The sequence below is a fragment of the Dipodomys ordii genome, unplaced genomic scaffold (genome assembly GCF_000151885.1).
Source record: "Dipodomys ordii isolate 6190 unplaced genomic scaffold, Dord_2.0 Scaffold127, whole genome shotgun sequence".
Taxonomy (NCBI): Eukaryota; Metazoa; Chordata; class Mammalia; order Rodentia; family Heteromyidae; genus Dipodomys; species Dipodomys ordii.
The window spans coordinates 1,099,786-1,119,771 of NW_012267343.1; the positions used below are offsets into that span (position 1 = coordinate 1,099,786).

Consider the following 19,986-nt stretch of genomic DNA (forward strand, 5'->3'; position numbering starts at 1 on the left):
GTTTCACGGCTTTCCTGCCGGGGCTGGCTTTAAACCGTGCTCCTCAGATCTCAGCCTCCTGAGTAGCTAGGATTACAGGTGTGAGCCACAGGCACCTGGCTCAAACCAATGTTTGTCTTTATCAGTGATATTTTTATCTAACGGAGTCTGTCTTTTAGAAAATTGAGATAGTTAATAATTAGTATTAATACCAAAAGGTATGTAGTAGATCCTGTTATTTTGTTTTTTTTGTGAGGTTTACTTCTTTTATAATCCACATTTGCTAATCTACTCATCTAATGGATTTTATTCTTTCTTGTATTTTTCTGATTGCATTTATCTTCTGGTACAGGATTCCTTAAAGTATCTTCTCCAGTGTTGGTTTAGTGGTCATAAATTCCTTTTTGTTTATTGTGGTGAGTTTTTATTTCTATTTCAATTATAAAAGCTAACTTTCCTGGATATATGAATCTAGGTTGACAGCTATCTTTTTTCAGTGTTGGAACATATCATTCTATGCTCTCCTTTCTTTTAGTGTTTCCACTGAAAAATCTGTTGTTATTCTGATATGTTAGCCTTTATATGAGACTTGGTACTTCACTCTTATGGTTTTTAATATTTTTTCTTCATTCTGTAAATTTAGTGATTTGACTATAATAGTCTAGTAGGTTTTCTTTTCTTATCTTTCCTGTTTGATGTTTGGAGAGCTGCTATTCCTGGTTGACCATCTCTCAAGATTAGAACCGTTTTCTGTTATTATTGTTTGAATGTTTGCATACAAACTATGCAGTGGTTGGGGAGAAATAAGTAATAATTTAGACTCACTGAATGCTGGTCTCAACATTTATATACCTTGTCTAGCATTTCACCTCCCTGTGGGAAATAGGAAGCTATGGAAGATTCATGATTCAGAAGGTCTGGACTCTGAGTCCTCTGTCCTAATTGCCATATGCTGACATGCTGCTAAAATAATTTTTGTAGGTCCATATTTTGAAAAAAGTAATATGATGCCGGGCGCTGGTGGCTCACGCCTGTAATCCTAGCTACTCAGGAGGCTGAGATCTGAGGATCGCAGTTCAAAGCCAGCCCAGGCAGGAGAGACCGTGAGACTCCTATCTCCAATAAACCACCAGAAAACCGGAAGTGGCGCTGTAGCTCAAGTGGTAGAGCGCTTGCCTTGAGATGAAGAGCTGAGGGACAGCGCCCAGGCCCAGAGTTCAAGCCCCACGACCGACAAAAAAAAAAAAGTAATATGATGCTACCAGTTACAGTAGCAATATAATGTTTATAAATGTTAAAGAGAAGCTACCATTTGGATATAGGTGATATGTTCTTAAGAAAAAAAACCTACTATTGCTACTATTGCTGACTGCAGGTACTATATATTGTATTTGCTTTCTATAAACCTGACACAAGTAGACTTAATTAGCAATTAAACAGTTTGTTGTAATCCATAACCAACATATAATTGTTAAGTAGTATAATTCACAATATTAGGTAATAAAAGTGCTGGACTGGTAGTTTTTAGTTCTAGCTTTAGCCATCTTACATGTAAAAACTTTTTATATGCATTTGAAAGTAATGCTTGTCATTTGTCTTAAGCATACAGAAACTGCAGAGAATGTATCAGTGCTGGTAAGTGTTTATTTACAAATATGCTATAAAGTCTGAGTAAAGAATGGTTTGGAAGACAATGGAGTACTTGTGGGTCCTTAGTCCTTGCAATCTGAATAAATCACTGCAATTATACAAATACATGTTGGAGATAATTAAGTCAGAAGCCAGAAACCAAAGCAGACTAGCAGAGTGGCATCTGTGTTAGAGGGGCGGGACCTTACTAGACGAAATGAATTACTACGAGTGAGAATCAGCCTGCCATAATCATCCTTGGGTCTCTGAAAACTCTGGGAAAACACTCAGGAATGAAGGCTTATTTAAATGATTCGGAGGAGATTTCACTAGCCACAGTATCATGTATGTGGAGAGGAAAACTTTCTCAAAAATTGTGTACTATAATAGGTTCTTCATTTTTCTCCTGTAGTTATAGAACCCACATTAAAAAAAATGGCTTTCTGGGGCTGGGAAGGTGGCTCAGTGGTAGAGTGCTTGCCTTGCATGCCTGAGGCCCTGGGTTTGATTTCCCAGTACCACATAAGCAAAAAGAAAAAAGCCAGAAGTGGTGCTATGGCTCAAGTGGTAAAGCGCTAGCCTTGAGCTGAAGAGCTGAGGGACAGCGCCCAGGCCCAGAGTTCAGGCCCCATGACCGGACCCCCCCCCCAAATGGCTTTCTTCCTTAATGTTTATTGTGTCCATGGGCCTTTTTTCCTCTAAGAAGTCTATAACTTACAACATCCTTACTGAGACCATGACTAAGCTAAACTGTGCCATTCAAAAAATAATTTATTAAGAAGGCATGTTTCCCCTACATATAATCATGGCAAACAGAGAACAGTAACTTTCAGAAAAACCTATGGGTAAATATTAGAACATTCATGAAAGTCTTCTGCATCAGAAACTGGGAACAGAAATAGATTAAAATGTTTCCTGGAAAATGCATCTAATGCAACTCATTCTAACAATTGTATTATCAATATTAGCTCACATAAGCATCAGGATTCTATAGCTTTATTATACTGATACTAACGTATCATTTAAAGGCAATGGTAGTAGGCGTTTGAGTATAATGCCATGTTTTAGTTAAATCCTGACCTCAAAATTTTCCTGTTTGTGCACACAATACATTTCACCTACCCAGTTTCCACCCATTTTCCACAGACTGCATTCTGCCAGTCTGCTGTTTCTCTGGCTTTCTGATCTTAATTACCTTCATCATGTATCTGCAACATTACACTGGCTTACTCTACCTGCATAGATAAAGATTGGTATGAATTAGCTCATGACATACAAATTGGCTCCATCTTTTCATTCGTTCAGCTCAGGATCAACTTTCCAAGATGCCTTAGCTCTACAATTGGGGTGTTGGGTGGCTTGAGAATTTATGGCAAAGAGGGAAGGGAAGGAGTTGGAAAAACTGCTTGTAACTTTGAGCAAGAAAATAAAAGCACCTCGTTTTAATATCCTGAACTAGTAACTAGGGATTAAGTGATTAAGTACCCATCTCATGGGTGCTGTATAGGCTAACTCAGATATAATAAGGAAAACATTCAGTAAGGACTAACTTAATGGAGGGACTCTAATCTCATGTAGAAGACTTGGAAACACTTCCCTCAGGAAGGGCTATTTAAAATGAACTCTGAAGGCTATATGGAATTAGCTAGTTCCAGTTGTGTTAGGTTTAAAGAGATATTTTTTTTTAAAAGGTCAGTGAGCCAGAAAGATTATGGTAAGGGCCTGGTAGGAGATGTGGCTAACAATGTTAAAAATCTGGGTTAGACATTTAAAGACTTTTAAAGAGAGTAGTGACACACTAGGTAAATTTGAAGGGGGAGTGGGAGAAAGTTTATAGAGCTTTAATTCAATGCTGCTGTTTCCTCTATAAATTAGATGAATAAAAAAGATTTCTAGCCTGGAGCTGGTGGCTCATGCCTGTAATACTTATTACTCAGGAGGATAAGATTGAGGCTTGAATCCAGCCTGGGCAGGAAAATCCATGAGACTTTTACTTCCAAAAAGCTAGATGTTTAGCTGTGGCTCAAATGATGGGGAGGTAGCCTTGAGCAAACAAAAGGCTCAGGGACAGCATTCAGGCCCTGAGTTTAAGACCTAAGGCTTTCACACTGCAAAAAAGGATTTCTTGGTAGCCCAAAGAATTAATTTGAGTTGGAAATCATGATTTTTCCATGTTATTTAATCATGAAATTTAATTATTTTTCTTGCTGCTTATTCTTATTTTGCACTTTATTATTATACAGACCATTGATTATCTCAAATTCTAGTTGATATATCTTGACTCTGCATTAATTTTCCTTTCAGGTCTCTGAAAAATCAAGAATTACAACTATCAGACTGGTTTGATCCCAAGTAAGAATCTCAATCTGGCATATGGGAAGTTAAACCATAAATGTATAAACAGATAGCAACTGCACCACTACTGGTATCCAGAAAATTGAAGGGTAGATGAATCTCTCATTATAGCATTAAACAAGACATTGACCAAGACCCACTGGGATTTAGTATTTGGATCCATATCCTTCATGTTGAGACTTAAATCTTTTTAAAATTGTGATATAGAGGGGCTACACACACACACACACACACAGGCACACACACACATGTGTGTACGTGTGTGTTTGTGAGATATAGAGGAGTTATAGTTACATAAGTCAGGTAAATAATACATTTCTTTTTGGACAATGTTACTCCTCCCTCACTCTTTCCCAGTTTTTTTCTCCTATCCTTATGTTGAGACTTTTAATTGTACAAATTCAAGGTGTTAAGACAAGGACAGATCATGAGTGTTGAGGTAGTATAGTTGCAGTCATTTGGTTAGTGCTCATTTTACCAATGGGCCCAAGTGGGACAGATGGACTCTGGATTTGCCATGCTTCAGTACAGAGCTTCCCTGTTTCCATTTTTCTCACTTTGCCCACTTGTCTTTTACCCCAAAGCTATAGGCCTTAAGGAAAGTACCTAATTAATACTTCAAAAGGGTGCAAATCATGACTGGATCATGGTCCATAGCTCCTTCTCTATAACATTATAACCATTGTCAGAAGCTAATTAGGACTTAGAAAGCACACCAATTATTCAGGCAGAGAATTCAATATAATGAATTAACTAATAGGAAATTGTTAAGTAGGTAATAAAATGACAAAAAAAGGGAATTTAAAGGAATCATGGAGGTAGCAATCACAGGAGTTATTTCCACTTTGGGCTAAAGAAACAAAAAGGGTTGAATCATCAGACCTTAGAAAAAGTGGTGGTTCAGGGAACTTCAACTCTGATGCTGCTTCATTGGTGCTAGTGTCTGAGCTCAACAGAATCCCCTGGGGGCTGGGATTCACACTGTTACTGTAAATGATGTGAAGTCTGAATACCAGATTCAAATGCTACTCTGAAAAGGGACTGCTGTTGTTGGGATGAAGAAACATTGCTGGTAGGGGATCTGCAGGAAAAAGAAGCAACAAGAAGCCGGCAGAACACAGAAAAGAGAGTTTTTTTTCAGTCTTGGGATTTTTCCCCCTGTGCTCACTATTATCAAATTCTAGCAGGGTACCAACTGGCTAAGAGAAACAGAGTTAGCAGAATTTCAGCTCAAGTAAAATGAAACAGAGTAAATAGTATTTTAGGCTTAGTCATGAAAGACAATAGCTTCATAACTGGTATATCATCCCACTGACACAACAGCAAAGTATGTCCTAGCAATTAATGATGATTTATGACTATTGGACAAAAGAGAAAATTGTAATCAGTGACATAGATTCTAAATAGGCTCCAGATAATTCCCATTGTCTTATTTTCTTGATTATCACCATTAATGATGCAAAATTTCACATATGAATACTGGGCTCTTTAATGTTGACTTTCCTAAAACAATGTTATCCCAAATGCAATCTCAATCTCTCTCTCTCTCTCACTATCCCTTTGTCTTGTAGATTTGAAGGCTTTGTCTCTATATTTTTGATTACTGTCTTATTGTTAGCTATATGTAATATGCTGGCTCTCTGTACTCAAATTTGAAAACGGAATGTACTGAATTTTAGTATCTTCTGAATGTTGTGTGTCTATTAATTGCAGGACATCTTTGTCACAACAGAAAAAAAAATCCCTCCATTCTTCAATTGCCCCACCTGTTGGAAAACACTAATTCACTGTCTTCATAAGTTTGCTCATTTGGAATAGTCCATAGGAATGAAATTCAATATGTGGCATTTTATGTCTGGTCCCTTTCAGTTAGCATGTCTCCATTATTGCATGTATTTCTAGCTGAATATTATTCCATATGAACATAAAACATATCAATTTATAAGATATGGACATTAACTTATTCCCATATTTTAGCTATGATGAATAATTCTGCTATAAATATTCATGTATGGGTTTTCTGATAGATATTTATATTTTTCTTGGATATGTAAGTGGAATTACTACAAATGGAATTTTATTGAGTCAGGTGGTATTTACATGTCAAATTTTATTTATTTATTTATTTATTAGTCATGGGGCTTGAACTCTGGGCCTGGATGCTGTCCCTCAGCACTTCAGCTCAAGGCTAGCACTCTACCACTTGAGCCACAGCACCACTTCCAGTTTTCTGAGTGGTTTATTGGAGATAAGCGTCTCACAGACTTTTCCTGCCTGGGCTCACTTTGAACCTCCATCCTCAGATCTCCGCTTCCTAAGTAGGTAGGATTACAGGTGTAAGCCACTAGCACCCAACACATATCAAAATTTTTGAGGAACCATGAACTTGTTTTCCATAGTAGCTGCACCATTTTGTATTCCTACCATAATGTAGAGAGTTCTAACTTCTCTACATCCTTGCCAATTTTCTAGTGTTTGTGCTTTGTTTTGATAGGTTTTTGTTGTTTCTGTTGTTATTGTTTTCAAGACAGGGTTTTATATGTTGCCCAGGATAGTCTCAAATTCCTGGGCTTAGTGATCCTCTGGCCTTATCCTCCAGAGTAGTTGGGCTACAGGCACTGTACTCTAGTACTTGCCTTTTTATTGTATCATGACTATGTGTATGAAATAATATCTCAATGTACTTTTGATTTGTATTTTTCTAGTGAAATCTAGTGACATGTGTGTGTGTATGTATGAGTGTGCATGTGCATGTGTGTGTGTGCATGTGCATATATGTTGGTACTCAGGGTCTGGGTGTTGTCCCTTAGTTTTCTTGCTCAAGGCTCATGGTCTACCACTTGAACCAGTTTCACTTCCAGCTTTTTGGTGGTTTGTTGAGGAGTCTTACAGATTTGTCTGCCCAAGCTAGCTTTGAACCATGGTCCTCAGATCTCAGTTTCCTGAGTAGCTAGGAATACAGATGTGAACCACTAATGTCCAGTTTCTAATGACCTTGTATATGCTTATTGGCCTTTTATGTATAGACAGAAATGTCTTTGCCATTTTAAAAATTGAGTTGTTGCTGTTGTTGTTGTTGTTGTTGTTGTTGGTGGTGGTGGTGGTGGTGTGTGTGTGTGTGTGTGTGTGTGTGTGTGTGTCTCCACCAGTGCTGGAGCTAGACAAGCTCTTGCTCAAAAATTTTTTTTTTTTCTGGTCGGTCATGGAGCTTGAACTCTGGGCCTGAGTGCTGTCCCTCAGCTCTTCAGCTCAAGGCAAGTGCTCTACCACTTGAGCTACAATGCCACTTCCGGTTTTCTGGTGTTTTTTTGGAGATAGGAGTCTCACAGTCTCTCCTGCCCGGGCTGGCTTTGAACCGCGATTCTCAGATCTCAACCTCCAGAGTAGCTAGGATTACAGGTGTGAGCCACCAGCGCCCGGCTTTGCTCAAATTTTTTGCTCATGACTGGTGCTTTAAGACTTGAGCCACACCTCCACTTCTATTAACTGTAGATAAAAGTGTCCAGCTATGCTAGCTGTGAACTGCCATTCTTAGATCTCAGCCTCTTGGCTAGCTAGCATTATAGGTGTGAGCCACCAACAACCAGCTCTTGATTGTTTTTATTTATTGTAAAAAGACACTAAAGTTGAGCTGTATGGTTTCTTCATTCATTTTGGATACTAGACTCCTAACAGATAAGTGATTTGTACATTTTTTTCTCCTGTGCTATGGGTCTTTTTTTCCTTTTTTTTTTGGGGGGGGGTCCAGTTGTGGGGCCTGAACTCTGGGCCTGGGCGCTGTCCCTCAGCTCTTCAACTCAAGGCTAGCGCTCTACCACTTGAGCCACAGCGCCACTTCCGGCTTTTTTCTTTTTGCTTATGTGGGGCTGGGGAATCGAACCCAGGGCCTCATGCATTGCAAGGCAAGCACTCTGCCACTGAGCCACCTTCCCAGCCCCTCCATTTTTTTTTAATAGTATCCTTTGATGAAAGAAGTTTTATGCTCTGATGAGTCTAATTTATTATTTTGTTATTGTTTTCACCTATGTTTTTGGTGTTATATCTAGAAAACCATTGCCAAATTCAAAATGTGTTTTCACTTACAGTAATCTCAATGTATTTTTTCTAGATATTTTGATACTTGCTATTTTAAAGGAATGAGGATGCTTCCCCTATCCAAAATCCAATTTTTAATTTTTTTAATTATCTTTAGGTAGTTGTGCAAAGGACTTGCCATTTAACAAAGCAGTTTATGAATATAATACATCTTGATCAATGCCACCTCTTTCGACATTCTCACCCACCCCTCCCCCACACACCCCTTCCCTTACTCTTCTTAATTTTGTAGGCTATGCAGTGAATTCCTGACTGCCTTCTCCCCCTCCTCTTCATTTGTCTACCCTTTTTCCATTGGTCCCATTCCACCCCTTTCCAGTACCTGCTGCCTGGTGTTTATTATGTTGAGCTTTGACTTTGCCTTTCTAAGGAATTACACTTTCTAAGGAGTTCTCCCTTGAATCTACCATATTTCAGTTAATGCATTTGTATATACTTGCATACTACCCAAAGTATTTTCTTATTAGGTTATAAACGAATCCTAGCTTCCACATGTAAGGAAAAGCATGCATCCTTTGTTTTCTGATCCTTCACTTTCTATTTCATAGAAAAGTTTGAGTATTGGTGTTAGTACTCCTTTGAAAGGCTTATAGAATTGGCTGTAAATCTATCAGGTCCTGGGCTTTTCTTGGATGGAAGGTCTTTCACTGTCATTTTAATTTCAGTGCTTATTATACGTTAATTTAATCAGTTTATATCTTCTTGGTTTTGTTTAGATATTATAACATTCTCTAGAAATATATCCATTTCTGCCAGATTTTCCAATTTATTGGTGTGAAGATTTGCAAAATATTCCCTTATAATATTCTGAATTTTGCTTGTTTCTATTGTGATGCTTTCTTTTTCATGTCTAATTTTACTTATTTGGGTGATTTAAATTCTCTTAGGTTTGCTAAGGGCCTGTCAATTAAAAAAGAATTAAGAGCCAATGTTTTGTTTTGTGGATTCCTTATATATTATTTAGTCCCTAATCCATTCATTTGTGATCTAATTTTTATTATTTCTTTCCATATACTGGTTTTGGGTTTGGCTTTTCCTGTTTTTCTAGAGGCTTGAGGTGCATCATTGGAGTATTGACTTAAGATTTCTCTAATTTCTTGGTAGTCATAACTTTCCTCTAAGTACTTCCCTTGATGTACACCAGAAGAGCTGGCATTTTGTGTATTCATTTATATTGAATTCCAGAAACATTTGAATTTCCCTTCTTATCTCTTCAATGAGCACTCATCACTCAGCAATATATATTGTTCAGTTTCCATGAATTTTAAGTATTTTCTGTAATGGTTTTTGCTTTGGTGAACTCCGATTTTATTCCATTGTGGTCTGATCAGATACAGAGAGTAATTTTGATTTTCTTGAATTTGCAGAGATTTGCTTTGTGACCTAGACTCTAGTCTATTTTGGAGAATGTTCCATGGATTTCTAAGAAGAATGTATCTTGTGACACTGCTGTGTAGAATATTCCATAGATGTATATTAGGTCCAGCTCATCAATGCAGCTCTGGGGTTTCTTTGCTAAGTTTTTGCATGTTTGGAGTATGAGGGTTTTTAGATCAATCGGTATTTGTTTAAGGCAGTTGGGAGCGTTAGCATTCTGTGCATAGATATTTTGTCTTCCTGATGGATATTTATTAATACGTAATATCCTCATTTGTCTCTTATTTTCTCATTTGTCTTGCCATTCCTTCCTTGCCCCGTAAGTTATTTAAGAGTGTATTATTGGTTTCTTTAATTCCTATGTTCTGCATGGAAAGGAAGAATTGTTTTTGTCTCTTTTCCATTTCTTTCTCCTTTGACACTGTTATACTAATATAAATCCTTGCTAGAACTTTAAAAAAGTATCTTGTTTAATTTCTACATGTTGTGGGCTTTCCAGATTTTCTGTTCTTTATTTCTAAATTCATTTCCTTGTATATAGAGATATATTTTGTATGTTTTCAGTCTTTTAAAGTTTATAGGTGTTTATATGGTGTAGTCTATAGGCTGTTCCATGTATACTTGTGCATTCTATTGTTGGGTAAGTGTTCTGTCTATGTCTAATTCTCTTTTCTGCCTACCCAAATCTTCTGTTAAAACCATACACTGTTTTCCATTACACTTCTCAACTCTGGAATTTCCATTTGGCTCCTTTAAATTATTTCTATCACTTTACCCATATGCTGTATAAATACTGACCCCTTGTTTCCCTAGATTCTCTTAGTTCTTTACCTCTAGTTCCCTTTAGTTCTTTGAGCATATTTAAAGGAGTTAAAGTCATTGCCTCTCCAATATAATGTCTAGGATTCCTTGGAAAGATCTTTTTGTTCTTGTGAAAGAGCCATATTTCGTGTTCCTTTTTATGTCTCATACTTTTTGCTTAAAATGGGCATTTTGATGATGATATTATGTTCTTTATGGAAATTTTATATTTTACCTTCCTTAGTTATGTGTCTTGGCTGGGTGCCGGTAGCTCATGCCTGTAATCCTGCCAGCCCAGGCAGGAAAGTCTACTATTCTCTTATCTACAATTAACCACAAAAAGCCAGAAGTAGAGCTGTGGCTCAAATGTTTGAACACTAGCCTTGAGAACAAAAGCTCAGGGAAAGTGCGCAGGGCCAGAGTTCAAACTCTAGGACTGGTAAAATAAAAGTTATGTGGCTTATAGTTTTGTTTGTTTAGTACTTTTCTAAACCAATTTTTAAGTTTTTTCCTAGTGTTGGTCTCTGGGGTCTCTGTTCCTTTTACTTATGTTTAGATAGTGGTTAATAGTGAAGTAAGAAAGGAAGAGAGAAAAAAGAGGAGGAAGGAATAAGAGGAAGATAATAGAAGGGAACAAAAGAAAAAGAAGGAAAAAAGAAAGGAACAAAAAAAAGGAAGAAAAAGGGCAAAAAAAAAAGAACAGAAAAAAGAAAGACCCAAAATGGAAAGAATGAAATAAAAAAACAACAAAAAAGAAAAGAAAAAAGAGAAACAATGAAAAAAAAGAAGGAAAAAAAGAAAATTAAAAAGAAGTGGACCTTCATTCTTCATATTGGTTTTGAAGCCCTTCTCTGAGGTTTACAATTGTGTCTTAGCCTAAATTTTCTGCTTATACTGAGCCTAAATCTCAGCCAGGGATGAAAATGCAGGTCTTTTCTGAGCATGTGTCCTAACCTGGGCATGTGTATACATTAATAAATTTCCTATTATACACCAAAAAAACTATCTAATCCTTTATTTTCCAAAATAACTCATCTCCTATATGTGCTTCACAGCCTTTCAGCATCTCTAGTGTTTGTTCCAACTATAATTTTTTTGCAGGGCATCAGACACTTTTCTAAATTTCATTCAAGAACACCCTCCCCTTACTTACCTTAGCTACTTTATCACTTTGAGAGAGATCTCAGCGAGGTGAAACAATGCTTTCTATCATTCTCTCAGGGAACCCTCAGGTCAGAACAATCACAATTCCTTGGGAATGAGGCTCACTCTCCTCACTGCTGATTTAGTCATCCAGTTTGATGACTTCAGTATTACTACCATACTGTAGAAAGAGTTGGGAGTGAAAATAAATTGAAAGACCACTAAGTTTTCCTAAGTATTCCTACCTAACTTTGACTTGGTTGCTCTAAATCTAATGAAGCTGATATAGGCAGTACACAAGTATCAGCACTGGCAGTTTTTTTCAAACACTATCACATTCATTTTTTTAAGTATGCATTAAGAATAACCATGTAAAAGAAACACTTTAGACCAGATATTAGCGATAGATATAAAGGAAATGATAACTTTAGATTTTGGGAGACTTTTCAACTATATATCTTTAAAGATCTTGAGATTACAATGTAACTAAGCCGCAAGTGTACTGTTGAAATGATTTGGCAATTTCTGATATGCTGCTTCTCCAGTTTATGATAATTGACAAGGCTTTGAGATGAATAAAGATGTTCCATTGAGATTCAAGGTTTTAGGCATTAGCAATTTCTCCTGTTGTTTTGTTAAAAAGTATTTTATTATTTTGTTTTTACAAGTAATAGAAGGGGGCAAATATGATCAAAGGACATTGTATGTGTATGGAATCATTACAGTTCAGCTTCTTACTTTATACAATATATGTTAATTTCAAAAACTCATATCTTTCTTACAGATATAGAGATAATGTAAGTACTATTACTGAATGGTCTGCTCCAATTGTGTGGCAAGACACTTACAACGAATCGTTCTTGAAAAACTACTATGCACGTCATAAAGTTGCTGTGGGATTGATTGTATTTGCTGTGGGAAGGTAGGTATCGATTCCAAATGTCCTTCATATTCAGACTTTTTGTTGTAGAAAACAGTAGGCAATTGACTGGAGCACTTTATAATTTCACTTAGTAATTACTCTCTTTAGGCCAATTCCTGACATAATTCTAAATATTGCCCATTTGGTCCATGCCCAAAAAAATCTTAATGTGTTCGTTTTCTTGTAATTTGATTTTACAATCATCTGCCAATTATTTTAATGTCTGTACTTTTGTTATTACCATCCTTCATTGTCCCCACACTACACTAGATAAACCCAACAATTTTTATTCTTCTTTGCATTCCCCAAGTTACAAACTACTTCCAGGTAAACCTACTTAACTATGGTTACTCATCCTTCACAGGAATAGTAGTTGAATACACAATAAATCAGGATAATTGCAATTATCAGCAGTAGAAATTTTACATTCTATAATTTCTTACAATCATAAGGTAAAAATATAGAAAAGATCCCTAAAATCATTCAGGAATTTTTAAACAAAAGCCAATGTCTGTTGTATTGTTAATCTAATAGAAATGAAAATCATGAATGTAGATTCATAAAATAGAAAAACAAATGCAATGAAGCATTTTTACTAAAAGATAGAAGAATAGTCATCACGATGATCTCTTCTAAAACCCTATGACAACAACAAATATAGGTAAAAGGATAGGAGTGTTTTAAGACAGAGCACTGTTAAACATAGGCATTAAAGAGGAGGGGGAATGAGAAGCAAATGGGTTTTCAGACGGATGAATGAGCTGTGAAGATGGCTCACCTGGAATGCCTACAGCCAAAAATCAGGGCCTGAGAGAGGCCATTAACGGGATCCTGATATGACTGGGGATGGAGCTGAATAAAAGGGAGGAGAGAAGGTATGATCACTATCCATACCTGCAGAGCCAAAGACCTTGCTCTGGAGAGTAAATGGTTGCCACTTCACAATTTTCAGAATCGCTTTAATAAGTGGCCAATGAAGATAACTTGCTGTTCTGTGCTATGTCCCTGTTTGCTGCCTGGGAGAGTGAATTCCACGCTGATGTCATAGGCTCCAGAGCCTCTGAGAAGTACACTAGACTGCAGAGGGTAGAATGGAGGAAACAGAGCCTGTGTATAGCCAGCTATACCTGGTGTGTCTGCCAGATGCAAAGATGATCCAGGGAGAATGTGGTAGAAATAGATCCCAGGCTACCAGCCTTTGAAGAGAAAGAACTTCTGAAAAACATTCCTCTATGACACATGCTCCACTCTGACAAAATGAGACTTGAAGACAGGATTTTTGAGTGTAAGGATCCAGCTGAGAAAAAATAGTCCTGTGGGATTCCACTCACATAGAGCCCCTAGAGATGGGGAGCCAGATGACACATACTCCAGATGTTTAGGCAACAGCCATCAAAGCCAGGGGGCACTGTTGGCACCATGTGGAGCAAGGCAAGTAAACCATGACCTGCCAGACCAGCAGTACTAACAAGTGTGGAAGAGAGAGATTGCCAAGAGGTGGGGTTATGTGTGGCAGTATTATCTGCAGAAACAGGAGCCTGGTAGGCCCCATGTGTCAGGAAAGCTGAAGAGTCATTTTCACATCTGTGTGTAGGCAGGACATACCTGAATGAACAGATAAGTGAGATGGACAACTGCCTTCACAGCGGCTCCTCAGTTGTCTTGCTGAACATTTACTGTCAATTTGTGTTATCAGCATAACTCTAAGCATTGTTTTTAGAAGGATATCAAAACGCATTGAAGCTTGTGGTGGCTGCATGGCTGTGACACAAACCTCTTCTCTCCCAAGATTGCTAGTGAACAACAGAGTTATGGGTATTCCAAGTTTACTTGGAGAGTGTAAGCCCATGAGTGTTTAGAAATTGCTTTTGTTGAAAAGCACTGACTTATTACTTGGGCCTACAATTATCTAAGGGTAACTAAAAGCAAGATTAAAAAATAAAAGCTTGGCATCTCTACCATTTTATATCTGTCATCTTTACTTGAATGATGTTTCCTGTAATAACCTTGTATTCTAGAAAGGACAGGACTGATAATATAACATGTGCATAAATTGGAATATTTAAAGGAAAAATGATAAGAAGTATGGTGTAAGAACTATGGGACACTATTAAAATACCCAACCTATGAATCATAGGCATCAAAGAAGCACAAGATAAAGGCATAAAAACATCAAATAACTGAAAAAATTTTCCAAAATTTTAAGAAAGAGTTGGTTGCTAAATAAAGGATGTTTCATAACACTAAATAGAGAAGACCAGAAAAACTTCCATATTATACTAAAAAAATGTTGAAAAGCTGCAAAGAGAATTGCCAAATTACATATAAATGTAATCCCATCAGAGTAAAGCTACATTTCTTAATATAAACTTTGAAATTCAAGAAGGCCAGCACTTACATATTACAGGTCTTGGGATATGTGATTCTACGCTTTCTTGATTTTCAAAGGTTATATTGATAGGATTGTTAGTGTTTAAAAATGTCATATTCTAATAAAAATTAGAAAATCCAGAAGAAGTGGGTACATTTCTAGATGCATTTGACCCTCCAATTAGACAGGTCTATACTGTAATAAGAAATGACTTCAAGCAGTAATAGTCTGTCAATGAAGAAAAGCCTACGGCCAGAGAGATTCATTATTAAATTCAATTATACCATTAAAGTAAAACCCCAAAACTATTACACAAGAGAAAAAGAACACTAATAAAGTCATTTCTGACACCAAAACCAGATAACACAACAATAACAAAAAAATTATAGATCAATTTCCTTAATACCCATAGACACAAAAATTCCCAATAAAATAATTACAAACCAATTCAAATTCAAACAAATTATAAATTCAACAATATGTGAAAAAATATCATACACTATAGTTGAATGGTTTCATTCTAGGGATCCAAGGAGGTTCAACATATGCAAATCAACAGATGTAATACAGCACTAAAAAGAATGAAGGTCAAAAATCACACTATCATCTCAATAGATGCAGAAAACCTTTGACAGAATTCAATCTCCCTTCATGATTAAAGCCCTGAAGAAATTAGGAATACTGAGAATGTACCTCAACACAATAAAGGCTACATAATTCCAACCTATAGCCAACATAGTGCTAATTGGGAAAAACTAAAATATTTCCTTTGAAGTAAAGAACGAAATGGGTGTGCACTCTTATTCAATATAGTACTTGACTTCTTAGAGTAATAACTCAAAATGGATAAATAAAAGGCATATAAATAAGAAAGGAAAAAGTCAAATCATTCCTATTTGTAAATGATATAATCCTATATTTAAAAGACCCTAAGGATTCTCTAAAACAGAAAGAGAAACCACTTAGATTTAATAAATATTTTCAACAAAGTGGTAGGAAACAAAAATAAACAAAAAATCAGCCAGGCACCAATGGCTCATGCTTGTAATCCTAGCTACTCAGGAGGCTGAGATCTTAGGATCATGGTTAAAAGACAGCCTGGGCAGGAAAGTCTGTGAGATTCTTTTTTTTTTGTGGGGTCCGGTCATAGGGCCTGAACTCTGGGCATGGGTACTGTCCCTCAGCTCTTCAACTCAAGGCTAGCACTCTACCACTTGAGCCACAGTGCCACTTCCGGCTTTTTTAATTTTTTCTGCTTATGTGGTGCTGAGGAATCGAACCCAGGGCCTCAGGCATGCAAGGCAAGCACTCTACCACCGAGCCACCTTCCAAGCCCATCTGTGAGATTCTAATCTCCAATTAAGCACCAAAAATCTAGAAGCAGTACTGTGTTCAAGTAATAGAGTACTAGCCTTGAGCAAAAAAGCTCAGGGACAGTGCCCAGGCCCAAAGTTCAAGCCCTAGGACCAGCACGTGCATGCACAGACACAGACACAGACAGACAGACAGACAGACAGACAGACAGACACACACACACACACACACACACACACGTATTTTAATAACCTAAGCATTTACTTTAAGGAACTACGTAAAAAAGAGCAAAATAAGCTTAAGCCAAGGAGAAAACATGCATCCATAATTTTAGAGTTGAGATAAATGAAATGTAGAATTCAAAGTAAAAAACTGGTCCTTTATAAAAAAGATCAGCAAAATTTACAAACCTTTGGAAAAAAAACAAGAGATAGGGACTAGGAATGTGGTTAGTGGCAGAGTGCTTGCCTAGCATGCATGAAGCCCTGAATTCAATTCCTCAGTACCATATAAACAGAAAAATCCAGAAGGGGTGCTGTGGCTCAAGTGGTAGAGTGCTAGCCTTGAGCACAGACAGGCTCAGGGACAGTACGCAGGCCCTGAATTCAAGCAGCAGGACTGGCAAGCCAAACAAACAAAAAACAAGAGACATTCCATCTTCAAACCTGTCAGTGTCATAATAACAAAGCTTAGAAACGGACACAAATATTCATTATTTGAACTTATTTTATTTATTTATTTATTGGGGGGGAGGTCTGGTCGTGGGGGCCTGATCTCTGGGCCTGGGTGCTATCCCTCAGCTCTTCAGTTCAAGGCTAGTGCTCTACCACTTGAGTCACAGCGCCACTTCCGGCTTTTTTCTTTTTTGCTTATGTGGTGCTGAGGAATCGAACCCAGGGCCTCAAGCATGCAAGGCAAGCACTCTACCACTGAGCCACCTTCCCAGCCCATTTGGATTTATTTTAATTTGAATGCGTGTCAACTATATTTTCAGAAGAATATTTTCAGTTCTATTTTTTTATAATTTACATATAATTTTACATATGCCAAACTAGAAAGCTTCATTTTGACCTGTAATCAGCTGTATTTCAGATCAATATCCAGAGCTTCTTTTTTTTTTGTCGGTCATGGGGCCTAAACTCTGGGCCTGGGCGCTGTCCCTCAGCTCTTCAGCTCAAGGCTAGGGCTCTACCACTTGAGCCACAGCGCCACTTCCAGCTTTTTTCTTTTTGCTTATGTGGTGCTGAGGAATCAAACCCAGGGCCTCATGCATGCAAGGCAAGCGCTCTACCACTGAGCCACTTTCAGTCCCCAGAGCTTATTTCTTAAGATTAAATAAACATCATTGAAGCTGAGTCATAGATGATTACCTTCCCTTTTTTGAATATCTCTAAGGGCTTTTATTACCCTGAGAATCTTTTACTGTATCCTAAGACACAGCAAAGGCCACAGTACAAAATTTTTAAAATTACGCAGATGGTAGGGTATGTACTATTCCTCCCTTGACTTTGTAAGCATAGCAGACCATTCCTAAAGCCAGATACTGACAGCAGCATTTCCTCCTGTAGAGATTCAAGAACTTCCTGCTTGCAGCCTGGCCCCCTCAAAGCAAGTTCATTTCTATGATAGCCTTGAAATCTCTGGCTTTCATCTGCTTGCACCATTTTAGTCCCTCTCTTGGGGAACTCCTATTCTATGACTTATAGAACTCATCATGAAAATAAAGGAATAATATTACAGCAAAGAATCAAGGCAGAAAGGAAGGGGACAAGAAAGGGCTAATTATTATAAAATTACATAGCATGAAACTATGAAGATGTCATAATGAAATGCAGTATTTTGTATGATCAATAATGATACTGATAATAATACTTAGTTGCTTAGTAGTATTTTTGGATATGTTATGTCCATGGAATTTAGATAGTAAGTGTTCCACTAAAATACAAGACCAATTTCATTTAAAAAATGTGGGAACTATATATAACAGAATTGTATACACCGCTATTAGAAAGAATAACATTATGTCATTTGCAGGGAAATAGACAAATCGTGTTAAGTGAGGTAATCTTAGAGAGGCAAATGGCACGTGCTTTCTCTCATATCTGGGAGCTAGATCTAAAATACCAGGACATAATAAATTATACAGGTCTCTATGCATTCACAGTGAGACCAAAGGAAGATACTCTTAGGAGAACAGAAAGGCACAATGCCTATGTGCATCTGGTCATCCAAAGTAATAATTGTCAAAATGAACTCCAGAAAATGAAAACAAGAGTTTTGTCTTCTGCTGTTTTTGTTCTCTTCTGTTTGTTTGTTTATATGTTTTGGGGAATGTTAAGTGAGGTACAGAAATGGAGGGACAAAGTGTGAAAAATGCGGAAATAGTACTCACTGGCCACTATATTGAAATTGAACTATACAACTTATGGGTGGGAATGGGAGGGAAAAAGTGGGAGAAAGCAAGGAAAGGGGTGACATTGTCCCAAAAGAAATGTACCCTTTACCTGACATGTAACAGTAAACCCCCTCCCCCTCTGTAAACCACCTTTATAATAACAATAAAACTTCTTTTTAAAAGAAGAAGAGCAACTGAATCACTTTTGGTTTACTTCACAGATATGTTCATTACCATTTGCCTATCTTTTTGAAATCTGCTGATAGATTTTTTATGATTGGTCAGAAAGTCATCATTTATATCATGGTAGAAAACTTCACTGATCTATCCTGGATATCTTTGAATCGCCTTCGAATGTTTAAAGTTTTTGAAGTTAAAAAAGAGAAGAGATGGCAAGACAACAGTATGATGCGCATGAAGATAATTGGTGAACACATTGTGGATCACATCCAGTATGAGGTTGACTACCTATTTTGCATGGATGTAGATCAAATTTTTGTAAACAGTTATGGTTTGGAGACTCTGGGGAACTCAGTAGCTCAGTTACATGCATACTGGTACAAGAAACATCCTTCAAGGTTACCATATGAAAGAAGCAATTTATCTGAAGCTTATATACCTAAGGGTAAGGGAGATTTTTACTACCATGCTGCTGTCTTTGGAGGCACAACCATTCAAGTTCTTGATATTGTCAGGGAGTGTGCCAAAGGAATCATGAATGACAAGAAAAATAACATTGAAGCAGTGTGGCATGATGAAAGCCACTTAAACAAGTATTTCTTTCTCCATAAACCCAGTAAAATCTTATCACCAGAATACTGTTGGGATTACCGTGCTAGACGCTCTTCTGATATTAAGGTTGTCAAACTCTATTGGGATATGAAGAATTACAAATGGGTTAGGGTGACTGTGTAATTTTATAGCCCTTCTTTTATGCTTTTCAATTTGAGAGCATCATGTTGCTATTTTCCTTAGAAAATTAGTACTCAATATATTTTAGCACTAAAATATCACTACCAAATGGTAAGCTTGCCAACCTGATTCATACTTTTCCTTATATTCATTTTGAACCAAATTATGTCGGATAAGGTAACTGCAGAATTTGTTTACTGAAACCAGATGGAGTAGCAGTAATTTCACATCTTAGATGAATGTTGAGGAAATATTATTATATTGTTATTATATAATAATATTATTATTATTTATTGGAATAGAATGGATTATGGGACAAGAAAATGAAATTTGAAATATTTTAATTGACCCAAGTAGATATGCTTCTTGTGTTACTGAAAGAAAAATTTTTCTAGAAGTATGGGTACAACTTGGAAAACATTAAAGCTGCCACCAGATGGGCACACAGTTACTTATAAAATTTTTAGTCCTTCATGCACAACTATATGCTTTTAAGACTACAAAGCTGTTTCTTATAAAAACTAATAAACATATGAAGAATAAGTTGAAAGCTGTTCAATAATCTTCCTTGAAAAGACTTTCCATATTCTTGTGTGTTTGTGTGTGTGTGTGTGTGTGTGTGAGAGAGAGAGAGAGAGAGAGAGAGAGAGAGAGAAAGAGAGAAAGAGAGAATGAGAATGTACTGGAGCTTGA

General features: G+C 37.0%; 1 protein-coding gene across 1 annotated transcript; it reads left to right on the forward strand.

Annotated features, from left to right (window-relative positions):
• The first annotated feature begins 1,825 nt into the window (after window positions 1-1,825).
• On the forward strand, window positions 1,826-19,296 carry LOC105996122 (N-acetyllactosaminide alpha-1,3-galactosyltransferase-like). The gene is made up of 4 exons (XM_013030102.1): window positions 1,826-1,839; window positions 3,913-3,960; window positions 12,164-12,301; window positions 18,603-19,296. Exons 1-4 carry the CDS (start codon window positions 1,826-1,828, stop codon window positions 19,294-19,296), a joined length of 894 nt encoding a protein of 297 aa, XP_012885556.1.
• The last annotated feature ends 690 nt before the right edge of the window (window positions 19,297-19,986 follow it).

What these genes read in the sequence shown, in the direction of transcription:
- LOC105996122 (XM_013030102.1), top strand. An exon ending in TCAGACTGGTTTGATCCCAA is followed by an intron (nt 3,961 to 12,163) that starts GTAAGAATCTCA and finishes TCTTTCTTACAG; the next exon opens with ATATAGAGATAATGTAAGTA. An exon ending in ATTGTATTTGCTGTGGGAAG is followed by an intron (nt 12,302 to 18,602) that starts GTAGGTATCGAT and finishes TTTACTTCACAG; the next exon opens with ATATGTTCATTACCATTTGC.